The sequence below is a fragment of the Ylistrum balloti genome, unplaced genomic scaffold, assembly GCF_031769215.1.
Source record: "Ylistrum balloti isolate Yb309-2 unplaced genomic scaffold, AGI_CSIRO_Ybal_v1 Utg370584, whole genome shotgun sequence".
Classification (NCBI taxonomy): Eukaryota; Metazoa; Mollusca; class Bivalvia; order Pectinida; family Pectinidae; genus Ylistrum; species Ylistrum balloti.
In genome coordinates, this window is record NW_026782363.1 from 482019 (window position 1) to 497865 (window position 15847).

The 15847-nt window shown below is 31.6% G+C and overlaps 1 protein-coding gene across 1 annotated transcript in view; it reads right to left on the reverse strand.

The window, feature by feature from the left end:
• Positions 1–15847, reverse strand: part of LOC132556680 (vam6/Vps39-like protein) — a 44425-nt gene that overhangs the window by 14023 nt on the left and 14555 nt on the right. Inside the window, exons 11-17 of the mRNA XM_060221114.1 lie at positions 15311–15428; positions 14721–14850; positions 12455–12597; positions 5893–6027; positions 4720–4861; positions 3255–3341; positions 97–170 (exon numbers count right to left, since the gene is read on the reverse strand). Of these exons, the coding sequence (XP_060077097.1) occupies positions 97–170; positions 3255–3341; positions 4720–4861; positions 5893–6027; positions 12455–12597; positions 14721–14850; positions 15311–15428 (829 nt within the window). The remainder of the gene's footprint in view (positions 1–96; positions 171–3254; positions 3342–4719; positions 4862–5892; positions 6028–12454; positions 12598–14720; positions 14851–15310; positions 15429–15847) is intronic.

Sequence of the window (15847 nt, forward strand, 5' to 3'; positions counted from 1 at the left end):
ATGAAATGTTAAAAACATGTGAAAACTTACTTTGTGTAATCTTATAACTAAATTTGAAGAAATAATTGCTAACGATAGATATACATATGAGCTTACTTTGAGTCCATCTTCTGGGTGTTGTTTTAAAACCCATTCAGCATACTCAAATATCAAGTCCAGGTGATCTTGTCCTGTGTATCACAGAAACACAACAGTATAACAAAGATTTGTACTCAAATATCTGATCCAGGTGATCTTGTCCTGTGTATCACAGAAACACAACAGTATAACAAAGATTTGTACTCAAATATCTGATCCAGGTGATCTTGTCCTGTGTATCACAGAAACACAACAGTATAACAAAGATTTGTACTCAAATATCTGATCCAGGTGATCTTGTCCTGTGTATCACAGAAACACAACAGTATAACAAAGATTTGTACTCAAATATCTGATCCAGGTGATCTTGTCCTGTGTATCACAGAAACACAACAGTATAACTAAGATTTGTACTCAAATATCTGATCCAGGTGATCTTGTCCTGTGTATCACAGAAACACAACAGTATAACTAAGATTTGTACTCAAATATCTGATCCAGGTGATCTTGTCCTGTGTATCACAGAAACACAACAGTATAACTAAGATTTGTACTCAAATATCTGATCCAGGTGATCTTGTCCTGTGTATCACAGAAACACAACAGTATAACAAAGATTTGTACTCAAATATCTGATCCAGGTGATCTTGTACTGTGTATCACAGAAACACAACAGTATAACTAAGATTTGTACTCAAATATCTGATCCAGGTGATCTTGTACTGTGTATCACAGAAACACAACAGTATAACAAAGATTTGTACTCAAATATCTGATCCAGGTGATCTTGTCCTGTGTATCACAGAAACACAACAGTATAACTAAGATTTGTACTCAAATATCTGATCCAGGTGATCTTGTCCTGTGTATCACAGAAACACAACAGTATAACTAAGATTTGTACTCAAATATCTGATCCAGGTGATCTTGTCCTGTGTATCACAGAAACACAACAGTATAACTAAGATTTGTACTCAAATATCTGATCCAAAAATCATTAACATCAAAACATCAAAACTTTCATAATAACAAAGTCAGCCCAACATGGCTCCCAGATTGTTTATAGCCAGGCGGATTGGCAGACCATGGATGATTTGAATAGCCAATAACAATATACACTGGACAAAAACAACTATTAAAACAATGGGGTTGTACCATGAATATGATATACATAATAATCAAATATTGCGGGATAGAAAAAATAAGATAAAAAACACCAGATATGTGACTTTTAAAGAGAAAACCTTAATTATTAATTTTTTGAGCACTGTTATTTCTGATGGGCTAGAAGCAAGAGGCATTCTGCTAAAATGTATCAGAGTTAGATCAAATAATTTGTTATATGAAATGGATGTGATTAATTAGGAGAATTGTTACAAATCAAACAAATTAAAACAACATATAAAACAAGATATAAAACAATATATAAAACAGTATTCAAAACAACGTATAAAACAACATATAAACAACATATAAAACAATGTATAAAACATGTAAAACAACATATAAAACAATATATAAAACAATATAAAAAACAATGTATAAAACATGTAAAACAACATATAAAACAACATATAAAACAATATAAAAAACATAAAAAACAACATAAAAAACAATATATAAAACAATATATAAAACAACATATAAAACAATGTATAAAACAACATATAAAACAATATATAAAACAACATATAAAACAATATATAAAACATATAAAACAATATAAAAAACATAAAAAACAACATATAAAACAATATATAAAACAACATATAAAACATGTAAAACAACATATAAAACAATATATAAAACAACATATAAAACAACATATAAAACAATATATAAAACAACATATAAAACAATATATAAAACAATGTATAAAACAACATATAAAACAATATATAAAACAACATATAAAACAATATATAAAACAACATATAAAACAATATATAAAACAACATATAAAACAATATATAAAACAATGTATAAAACAACATATAAAACAACATATAAAACAACATATAAAACAATATATAAAACAACATATAAAACAACATATAAAACAACATATAAAACAATGTATAAAACAATATATAAAACAACATATAAAACAACATATAAAACAATATATAAAACAACATATAAAACAATATATAAAACAATATATAAAACAATATATAAAACAACATATAAAACAATATATAAAACAATGTATAAAACAACATATAAAACATATAAAACAACATATAAAACAACATATAAAACAACATATAAAACAACATATAAAACAATATATAAAACAACATATAAAACAATATATAAAACAATGTATAAAACAACATATAAAACAATATATAAAACAACATATAAAACAATATATAAAACAACATATAAAACAACATATAAAACAATATATAAAACAACATATAAAACAATATATAAAACAACATATAAAACAATATATAAAACAACATATAAAACAATATATAAAACAATGTATAAAACAACATATAAAACATATAAAACAACATATAAAACAATATATAAAACAATATATAAAACAACGTATAAAACAATATATAAAATAATATATAAAACAACATATAAAACATGTAAAACAACATATAAAACAACATATCAAACAACATATAAAACAACATATAAAAAAAAATAAACAATATATAAAACAGCACATGATGAACCAGCTAACTGGAACACTGCTGAAAAATATCTTCTGAACAAATCAGATGAAAAGGATAAATGTAAACATTTCTTGTTCTTGCACTGAAACATGTGGCCTAGATCTCAACAAGCTGTTACCAAGCATCTGTATTGACAGCTTAAATCTTAGGCGACATTCCTCAGTAAACAACTGACAAATGATAAAATACTGAATCAGCTAATATTCTGTAATATTCAACAGAAAACCACTCTCATTCCTGGAATGTGAAATCAAACAAGTAAAAACTATATGGGATGAAAAAAAAAAGAGATAATTTCATTGAAAGTAATCAGCCAATAGATAGATTGAAAAATTGAAAAACTAGAACACTGTCATATGTGGCTGAACATCTCTCCCCCGACCCCCCCTCCCCTACCTTTAGATACACACCTCAGGCTGACAGGTTAGTGAGGGTGAACATCCCTCCCCAAACTTCAGTTATTCCAAAGTTACTCACCTAAATGTTGTAAATATTGCACAGTGCGGTCATGGCCTTTTAGTGGGGAGCTGGGACGAGCAGCCTGGTTCATCAACAGATTTAGAGCTGTGGAAAAATATCTATATTAATCATACTGTATTTTCCAGCCTATAAGCCAGGGCTTTTTCCCTCATGAGTTGGGTGTGTGGTTTTTTTTCCTCATGAGTTGGGTGTGCAGGTTTTTTCCTCATGAGATGGGTGTGCGACTTACATGTGGACGAAACCAAAAACTTTGGCAGAATGAGGCAAAAAATGTAGTACCAGTACAAGATGCCATAAACTGGTTTTTACAAGCACTACATGTTTGTGACTGAAACAAATCACATAGAACCAACTGCAATCGTATACTAAATGCTTTGAAGATAGCAATCAAATGATATTCCTGTGGAGTTACAGTAATATATTCTTGACTTACGTAGTTTCTTTACAACAGTATGCCTCTAACAGGGACAACAACAAAAATCTTATACATGTGTATACTATTACTATAACCATGGAAAGGTTATTTTGTGTATTTTGCAAGAATTTATAGGATGCTGTGAATGGCCCTGAAGATGTACATATTTAAGTAAATATTTACCAATTATTGAAAATTACTGGGAAAACCCTCTGTGGGTCCGACCACGCCCACTTATACACTGATAAGCTTTGCGTCATGGGCTGAAGAGGTCAAATTCTAAAATGGCCGCCATGTTTGTTTATGATGCCCGCAGCTTTGATGCTGCTTACAAAAATGCATTACCGGATTATAGGAACTTCATCAACATGCAAGTGCCTTCATTAATATTTAACAGTACAGACACTGGTGGAGAGGTTGTAATACTGTATGTAAGTCAGGCCCTACCTGTGCGTTGGCAATCACTGAAGGCCCCAAACAAGTTTGATATTTTATGTTTTTTAAATGACCAGCATTATTTAAAAATAATCCATAAAATAAATTATTATTTGCGCAAAATTCATCGGTCAACTTTATTAAATGTTATACTGACGATCTTGATAAACTGCCTTCCATTATCAGTTACCCATATATCAAACGCCAACAACAGTATTCATTGTTTAAGGGAAAATCTTGACACTGCCGTGCGACTCCAGACACCACACCATGCACCACAATATAAGCTCAGTTAGCCCTTCAGGCCAAGTGAGCTAACGAGTGTGTCACGAACATGAAAATATGGATATAACCAGTCCCTTGAACTTCGAATCATCAAAGTATGGCTATATTATAATCATATTAAGTATATATCTTTTGATGTCACTTACTTCACTAAGTGTTTTAAAATTATGATTGAAAACATTGCCCTCACATGTGATATAAAATATTTAAAGTGCTGCAGGTGATCAAAGAAAAGTAAACAGCTATACAGAGTACAGCACATTCAATATTAAAGTTATACAGAGTACACATGACATAAGATCTTCAGCACAATGCACTGTGTCCTACCTTTCTGGTGAAGTCCTTTCTTCTCATACAGGATGATGAGTTCACTGAACTTCTCTTTACGTTTGAGGATTTTCTCACTTTCTTCCACATGACAATTATTGTCCTTGATTCTTAACAGCGGTGCCACTAGAGCATCATTTGTCTGTAACAAAATATGTTCATACAGTCTGTCAATCAAGCTTAATGTAAATCCCTTTTGAAAAACATGACATATTTAACAATCAAAGAACTGCGATTACCAAAAACCTAAACATGTTGATGATATATAAATTAGTAAGTTTAAATGTGAGATATATTCCATCACATGCAAAACAATCAAATTCTTTTATAGAAGATTAATATCAACAGTCAAATTTGAAATTTTGAACACATTTTCTACCAAATTAGCAAAATTTGTACAAAATTTACAATTCACAGAAACAATTTAAGTTCCAAATCAATAGATTAATACTAAACATTGCATTTTGTTTGGATTTAAAGAAAAAATTGGTGGATTTGAAATGAAAATATTCTTGTTTTTAAGTGTATCCTAAGTTTTTGCTATATTTAGCTATAAAATATTTCATATTATACAATAATTGATCAAGAAAATGAAAATGTTGTTACTTTTTCATGACTGATGTATACATCAAGTTTCAATATTCTACATTGAAATGCAGGCAAAGTAATGCTTTGGACATAATTTTTTTAACGAAGGGAATTAACTCTGTAATTATGGGGTTGCAGGCCCCAACATTATGTCTTTGTATGATCACTGTATACACTAAGTTTAATCATCCTACCTTAAATGCAAGCAAAGCTATGCTCTGGTCAAGATATTTTAAACAAAGGGCACTTACTCTGTAATTGAGGGGTCAAGGGAACTAAATTTGGTACACTGTACATTGTTTTAGTATGATCAATGTATACAATAAGTTGGGGTAAAGTTATGCTCTGGACAAAAAACAAAAACAAAGTGCAATAACTCTACAATTCACTAACTTGACCTTCACCCACTTGTAAGTAACATTTCAGCAGGGTGGTATCTGACCGGACTAACTTGACCTTTCACCTACCTGTAGATAACATTTCAGCAGGGTGGTATCTGACCGGACTAACTTGACCTTTCACCTACCTGTAGATAACATTTCAGCAGAGTGGTATCTGACCGGACTAACTTGACCTTTCACCTACCTGTAGATAACATTTCAGCAGGGTGGTATCAATGATTTGACTGAGTTGACGTTTAGATTTGATGGTTTTGTTGCCCTCCTTGATGGCTGTAGTCTGCACCTCCTTGTTAATGTCCTTGCACACGTCTACCCTTTTCTACAAGAGGCAGGAAAAACAATAAGTCAGTTTCAATGAATACCGCAACATGAACTTCTAACAAACAAGATGTCAATATGACAAACCAGAGATCACAAAGGGATCATATCACGACAGTCATCATTATGACAATATATTTGTTCTTTTCTCCTCTTATTTTCTCTTTTCAATCAATACCAAATAAAAATTCACTGAACAAGGAATAAAAGATCCATACAAAACTGCAAAAAGTAATAATAACTTGTACCTCTATTATAACAGCTTTTATTCTATTATAACCTGTAACTCTATTATAACAGCTTCTATTCTATTCTAACCTGTACCTCTATTATAACATCTTCTATTCTATTATAACCTGTAACTCTATTATAACAGCTTCTATTCTATTCTAACCTGTACCTCTATTATAACAGCTTCTATTCTTACCTGTACCTCTATTATAACAGCTTCTATTCTAACCTGTACCTCTATTATAACAGCTTCTATTCTAACCTGTACCTCTATTATAACAGCTTCTATTCTTACCTGTACCTCTATTATAACAGCTTCTATTCTTACCTGTACCTCTATTATAACAGCTTCTATTCTTACCTGTACCTCTATTATAACAGCTTCTATTCTAACCTGTACCTCTATTATAACAGCTTCTATTCTAACCTGTACCTCTATTATAACAGCTTCTATTCTAACCTGTACCTCTATTATAACAGCTTCTATTCTATTCTAACCTGTACCTCTATTATAACAGCTTAACCTGTACCTCTATTATAACAGCTTCTATTCTTAACCTGTACCTCTATTATAACACCTGTAACAGCTTCTATTGTACCTCTATTATAACAGCTATTTTAACCTGTTCTATTATACCTGTACCTCTATTATAACAGCTTCTATTCTTAACCTGTACCTCTATTATAACAGCTTCTATTCTTACCTGTACCTCTATTATTTCAGCTTCTATTCTTACCTGTACCTCTATTATAACAGCTTCTATTCTTACCTGTACCTCTATTATAACAGCTTCTATTCTTACCTGTACCTCTATTATAACAGCTTCTATTCTAACCTGTACCTCTATTATAACAGCTTCTATTCTTACCTGTACCTCTATTATAACAGCTTCTATTCTTACCTGTACCTCTATTATAACAGCTTCTATTCTTACCTGTACCTCTATTATAACAGCTTCTATTCTAACCTGTACCTCTATTATAACAGCTTCTATTCTAACCTGTACCTCTATTATAACAGCTTCTATTCTTACCTGTACCTCTATTATAACAGCTTCTATTCTAACCTGTACCTCTATTATAACAGCTTCTATTCTTACCTGTACCTCTATTATAACAGCTTCTATTCTTACCTGTACCTCTATTATAACAGCTTCTATTCTAACCTGTACCTCTATTATAACAGCTTCTATTCTAACCTTTACCTCTATTATAACAGCTACCTGTTCTATTCTAACCTGTACCTCTATTATAACAGCTTCTATTCTTACCTGTTCTATTATAACAGCTTCTATTCTAACCTGTACCTCTATTATAACAGCTTCTATTCTAACCTGTACCTCTATTATAACAGCTTCTATTCTAACCTGTACCTCTATTATAACAGCTTCTATTCTAACCTGTACCTCTATTATAACACTATAACAGCTTCTATCTAACCTGTACCTCTATTATAACAGCTATTCTAACCTGTACCTCTATTATAACAGCTTTATAACATTCTATTCTAACCTGTACCTCTATTATAACAGCTTTATTCTATTCTAACCTGTACCTCTATTATAACAGCTTCTATTCTATTCTAACCTGTACCTCTATTATAACAGCTATTCTATTCTAACCTGTACCTCTATTATAACAGCTTCTATTCTATTCTACCTGTACCTCTATTATAACAGTAACCTGTACCTCTATTATAACAGCTTCTATTCTATTATAACCTGTACCTCTATTATAACAGCTTTTATTCTATTATAACCTGTACCTCTATTATAACAGCTTTTATTCTATTCTAACCTGTACCTCTATTATAACAGCTTATATTCTATTCTAACCTGTACCTCTATTATAACAGCTTCTATTCTATTCTAACCTGTACCTCTATTATAACAGCTTCTATTCTATTCTAACCTGTACCTCTATTATAACAGCTTCTATTCTATTATTCTATTATAACCTGTACCTCTATTATAACACCTGTAACCTCTATTATAACAGCTTCTATTCTATTCTAACCTGTACCTCTATTATAACAGCTTCTATTCTATTCTAACCTGTAACTCTATTATAACAGCTTCTATTCTAACCTGTACCTCTATTATAACAGCTTCTATTCTATTCTAACCTGTAACTCTATTATAACAGCTTCTATTCTATTCTAACCTGTACCTCTATTATAACAGCTTCTATTCTATTCTAACCTGTACCTCTATTATAACAGCTTCTATTCTATTCTAACCTGTAACAGCTTCTTCTATTCTAACCTGTACCTCTATTATAACAGCTTCTATTCTATTCTAACCTGTACCTCTATTATAACAGCTTCTATTCTATTCTAACCTGTACCTCTATTATAACAGCTTCTATTCTATTCTAACCTGTACCTCTATTATAACAGCTTCTATTCTAACCTGTACCTCTATTATAACAGCTTCTATTCTAACCTGTACCTCTATTATAACAGCTTCTATTCTATTCTAACCTGTACCTCTATTATAACAGCTTCTATTCTATTCTAACCTGTAACACTATTCTAACCTGTACCTCTTATAACAGCTTCTATTCTATTCTAACCTGTACCCCTATTATAACAGCTTCTATTCTATTCTAACCTGTACCTCTATTATAACAGCTTCTATTCTATTCTAACCTGTAACTCTATTATAACAGCTTCTATTCTATTCTAACCTGTAACTCTATTATAACAGCTTCTATTCTATTCTAACCTGTAACTCTATTATAACAGCTTCTATTCTATTCTAACCTGTAACTCTATTATAACAGCTTCTATTCTATTCTAACCTGTAACTCTATTATAACAGCTTCTATTCTATTCTAACCTGTAACTCTATTATAACAGCTTCTATTCTATTCTAACCTGTACCTCTATTATAACAGCTTCTATTCTATTCTAACCTGTAACTCTATTATAACAGCTTCTATTCTATTCTAACCTGTACCTCTATTATAACATCTTCTATCTATTCTAACCTGTAACTCTATTATAACAGCTTCTATTCTATTCTAACCTGTACCTCTATTATAACATCTTCTATCCTATTCTAACCTGTAACTCTATTATAACAGCTTCTATTCTATTCTAACCTAACCTAACAGTAACCTGTAACTCTATTATAACAGCTTCTATTCTATTCTAACCTGTAACTCTTTTATCACAGCTTATATTCTATTCTAACCTGTACCTCTATTATATCAGCTTCTATTCTATTCTAACCTGTACCCTATTATAACAGCTTCTATTCTAACCTGTAACTCTATTATAACAGCTTCTATTCTATTCTAACCTGTACCTCTATTATAACATCTTCTATCCTATTCTAACCTGTAACTCTATTATAACAGCTTCTATTCTATTCTAACCTGTACCTCTATTATAACATCTTCTATCCTATTCTAACCTGTAACTCTATTATAACAGCTTCTATTCTATTCTAACCTGTACCTCTATTATAACATCTTCTATCCTATTCTAACCTGTACCTCTATTATAACAGCTTCTATTCTATTCTAACCTGTAACTCTATTATAACAGCTTCTATTCTATTCTAACCTGTACCTCTATTATAACAGCTTTTATTCTATTCTAACCTGTACCTCTATTATAACATCTTCTATCTATTCTAACCTGTACCTCTATTATAACAGCTTCTACTCTCTAACCTGTAACTCTATTATAACAGCTTCTATTCTATTCTAACCTGTAACTCTATTATAACAGCTTCTATTCTATTCTAACCTGTACCTCTATTATAACAGCTTTTATTCTATTCTAACCTGTACCTCTATTATAACATCTTCTATCCTATTCTAACCTGTACCTCTATTATAACAGCTTCTGCTCTATTCTAACCTGTAACTCTATTATAACAGCTTCTATTCTATTCTAACCTGTAACTCTATTATAACAGCTTCTATTCTATTCTAACCTGTACCTCTATTATAACAGCTTCTATTCTATTCTAACCTGTATCTCTATTATAACAGCTTCTATTCTAACCTGTACCTCTATTATAACAGCTTTTATTCTATTCTAACCTGTACCTCTATTATAACAGCTTCTATTCTATTCTAACCTGTACCCCTATTATAACAGCTTCTATTCTATTCTAACCTGTACCTCTATTATAACAGCTTCTATTCTATTCTAACCTGTAACTCTATTATAACAGCTTCTATTCTATTCTAACCTGTACCTCTATTATAACAGCTTTTATTCTATTCTAACCTGTACCTCTATTATAACATCTTCTATCCTATTCTAACCTGTACCTCTATTATAACAGCTTCTACTCTATTCTAACCTGTAACTCTATTATAACAGCTTCTATTCTATTCTAACCTGTAACTCTATTATAACAGCTTCTATTCTATTCTAACCTGTACCTCTATTATAACATCTTCTATCCTATTCTAACCTGTAACTCTATTATAACAGCTTCTATTCTATTCTAACCTGTAACTCTATTATAACAGCTTCTATTCTATTCTAACCTGTACCTCTATTATAACAGCTTTTATTCTATTCTAACCTGTACCTCTATTATAACATCTTCTATTCTATTCTAACCTGTACCTCTATTATAACAGCTTCTACTCTATTCTAACCTGTAACTCTATTATAACAGCTTCTATTCTATTCTAACCTGTAACTCTATTATAACAGCTTCTATTCTATTCTAACCTGTACCTCTATTATAACAGCTTTTATTCTATTCTAACCTGTACCTCTATTATAACATCTTCTATCCTATTCTAACCTGTACCTCTATTATAACAGCTTCTATTCTATTCTAACCTGTACCTCTATTATAACATCTTCTATCCTATTCTAACCTGTACCTCTATTATAACAGCTTCTACTCTATTCTAACCTGTAACTCTATTATAACAGCTTCTATCCTATTCTAACCTGTACCTCTATTATAACAGCTTCTATTCTATTCTAACCTGTATCTCTATTATAACAGCTTTTATTCTATTCTAACCTGTACCTCTATTATAACAGCTTCTATTCTATTCTAACCTGTACCTCTATTATAACAGCTTTTATTCTATTCTAACTTGTAACCCTAATTATAACAGCTTCTATTCTATTCTAACTTGTAACCCTAATTATGACAGCTTCTATTCTATTCTTACTTGTAACTCTATTATAACAGCTTCTATTCTATTCTAACTTGTAACTCTATTATAACAGCTTCTATTCTATTCTTACTTGTAACTCTATCATAACAGCTTCTATTCTATTGTAACTTGTAACCCTAATTATAACAGCTTCTATTCTATTCTAACTTGTAACTCTATTATAACAGCTTCTATTCTATTCTAACTTGTAACTCTATTATAACAGCTTCTATTCTATTCTTACTTGTAACTCTATCATAACAGCTTCTATTCTATTCTAACTTGTAACCCTAATTATAACAGCTTCTATTCTATTCTAGCTTGTACCTCTATTATAACAGCTTCTATTCTATTCTAACTTGTAACCCTAATTATGACAGCTTCTATTCTATTCTTACTTGTAACTCTATTATAACAGCTTCTATTCTATTCTAACTTGTAACTCTATCATAACAGCTTCTATTCTATTCTTACTTGTAACTCCATTAAATCTCATGATGAATAAGGAACAACAAGAGTAATGGCAGTTCTATAATGTGTCAGACTATAAAGTTAATCTGGTTACATTGATAAGGAACTACTACTGTAAAGTTAATCTGGTTACATTGATAAGGAACTACTACTATAAAGTTAATCTGGTTACATTGATAAGGAACTACTACTATAAAGTTAATCTGGTTACATTGATAAGGAACTACTACTGTAAAGTTAATCTGGTTACATTGATAAGGAACTACTACTGTAAAGTTAATCTGGTTACATTGATAAGGAACTACTACTATAAAGTTAATCTGGTTACATTGATAAGGAACTACTACTGTAAAGTTAATCTGGTTACATTGATAAGGAACTACTACTGTAAAGTTAATCTGGTTACACTGATAAGGAACTACTACTATAAAGTTAATCTGGTTACACTGATAAGGAACTACTACTGTAAAGTTAATCTGGTTACACTGATAAGGAACTACTACTATAAAGTTAATCTGGTTACAATGACCAGGAACTATTACTATGTGGTTACACTGAAAAGAAACTAACCCCTGCCATACCTGAGTAAGATAGTCCTGCAGGGCTAGTAGACCTTTTTCCAGGTCTCCTCCCTCCAGTTCTGGTGGTCTATTTGGGTACTCCAGTTGACTGCGGTACTCACTTGGTAAGAGGTTAGGGTATAGCCCTATCACATGGGATGGATCTTAAACACAGACAAAATATTCCTTAAGGTATAATAACATTCAAGTAAAGAGCCAAATGAAAAGTTGTTGACAGTATACATTGAGAAGCATATGTACACATACAGGTATATACATTTAAAAATCTTTTTACTTTACAACAATTGTGAAACAAGTTAATTCAATTTATACTAATCACTCTTGTTGGCCCTAATGTATGCACACAAGATGTGTTATTTTGGGAGGAAATCAGTGTATCCAGTGAAAACCAACACTGACGGCAAGGTAACCCCCTACATTTTCACATCTGTTCACGGAAATAAACTCTGACTGGCTAGGTGAAAAGTGATTGGGTTACAACTGCACCTACCTGTCAACACTACAACTACAGTGAAAGTTAATTAGGTTACCAATCCACCACCTACCAACCCTACAACTACAGATGAGTCTCCTAACTCCTAACAATGTTAACAACCTCCAGTCAACATCAACAATAACTCATTACAATGTTAACAACCTCCAGTCAACATCAACAATAACTCCTTACAATGTTAACAACCTCCAGTCAACATCAACAATAACTCCTTACAATGTTAACAACCTCCAGTCAACATTAACAATAACTCCTTACAATGTTAACAACCTCCAGTCAACATTAACAATAACTCCTTACAATGTTAACAACCTCCAGTCAACATTAACAATAACTCCTTACAATGTTAACAACCTCCAGTCAACATCAACAATAACTCCTTACAATGTTAACAACCTCCAGTCAACATTAACAATAACTCCTTACAATGTTAACAACCTCCAGTCAACATCAACAATAACTCCTTACAATGTTAACAACCTCCAGTCAACATCAACAATAACTCCTTACAATGTTAACAACCTCCAGTCAACATTAACAATAACTCCTTACAATGTTAACAACCTCCAGTCAACATTAACAATAACTCCTTACAATGTTAACAACCTCCAGTCAACATCAACAATAACTCCTTACAATGTTAACAACCTCCAGTCAACATTAACAATAACTCCTTACAATGTTAACAACCTCCAGTCAACATTAACAATAACTCCTTACAATGTTAACAACCTCCAGTCAACATTAACAATAACTCCTTACAATGTTAACAACCTCCAGTCAACATCAACAATAACTCCTTACAATGTTAACAACCTCCAGTCAACATTAACAATAACTCCTTACAATGTTAACAACCTCCAGTCAACATTAACAATAACTCCTTACAATGTTAACAACCTCCAGTCAACATTAACAATAACTCCTTACAATGTTAACAACCTCCAGTCAACATTAACAATAACTCCTTACAATGTTAACAACCTCCAGTCAACATCAACAATAACTCCTTACAATGTTAACAACCTCCAGTCAACATCAACAATAACTCATTACAATGTTAACAACCTCCAGTCAACATTAACAATAGCTCCTTACAATGTTAACAACCTCCAGTCAACATTAACAATAACTCCTTACAATGTTAACAACCTCCAGTCAACATTAACAATAACTCCTTACAATGTTAACAACCTCCAGTCAACATTAACAATAACTTACCTGTTCCTTATTTTACAAATATCATCAACATAGACCCACCACTTACCTGTTCCTTATTTTACAAATATCATCAACATAGACCCACCACTTACCTGTTCCTAATTTTACAAATATCATCAACATAGACCCACCACTTACCTGTTCCTAATTTCACAAACATCATCAACATAGACCCACCACTTACCTGTTCCTTATTTTACAAATATCATCAACATAGACCCACCACTTACCTGTTCCTAATTTTACAAATATCATCAACATAGACCCACCACTTACCTGTTCCTAATTTCACAAACATCATCAACATAGACCCAACACTTACCTGTTCCTAATTTCACAAACATCATCATTATAGACCCACCACTTACCTGTTCCTAATTTCACAAACATCATCAACATAGACCCACCACTTACCTGTTCCTAATTTTACAAATATCATCATTATAGACCCACCACTTACCTGTTCCTAATTTTACAAATATCATCAACATAGACCCAACACTTACCTGTTCCTAATTTTACAAATATCATCAACATAGACCCACCACTTACCTGTTCCTAATTTTACAAATATCATCATGGATTCTTCAAACTTGCGCTCACAAAATAAATTAAATGCATGAAGAGTTTTTATTCTGTTAATCAGTTTCTGCTTCTCATCTTCAGGTTCCTCTGTCATATCCTGAAACAGAGGCAACAGTTAGTGAAAGGGGTATAAAAACAAGAGGCTCAATAGGCCTGCATTGTGAATCAGTGTTGATATTACAAAATATATTGAAATTTACATCATTGTGACATTTAGAGCGGGCACATCCAGTCTATCTTAACAATGTACACAACAAAGAGCTTCTTATACACAACATTAATGACAGTTATGACCTGGATTTGAATTAAAATAAGATGAGTCAGGTATGAAACAGATACTGGTGTACTCACAGATTAGTTGAGTCAGGTTTACAGCTTCAACAACCATTTTGGCTGTACCTTGACAATGCTATCTGTTGAGCAGTACATGAGATATGACTGGATTCATGTCAAATGAGGATACAATCTGACTTTTTCCTTGGATTTATGCAGTCAGTTATGTGATAGAAGGAAAATATTAAAGAGTTTTTCCGGAACAAAATGTTTTTGATACTTACTGCAAGATGTAGAGCTAGTTCAAACTGGTTTGCCTCTAGAAGCTGTCGTATCTGATAAGCTATAGGCATGGCATTTAGTTTCCACACATAATTTGAAGAGGCTACATACATACAACCACTGTAAAGAAACATTAATCTGTCAGGACCAACATCCAATTAGATCTCTGTCAATGGCCTCTAAGGCTATTGGGCTCTTTATTTCAGACCAAACCTAAATCTTACTTCATAGTAACCAGTCGTCAAGCCATTGATTTTTTGTTTTTGTTTTGTCTTTTTTTGCAAATGTTAAGTATATATAAACAACTGAAAAGTATAGATATGTTTATAAATGTCAGTTGTCAAACAACCCAGATAATTCTTCAGTGATAAAGTTAAGAGGGTAACATTCATACATCAAATTACTGGAGTTTATTGTGGATGCTTCAATCCCCTTGGATTTGATCACTTTATTTTAATGTTCAGTATTTGAAAACAGAAAATGAATAAATATTTTACTGTTCAGTATATGAAAACAGAAAATGATGAATTAATTTACTG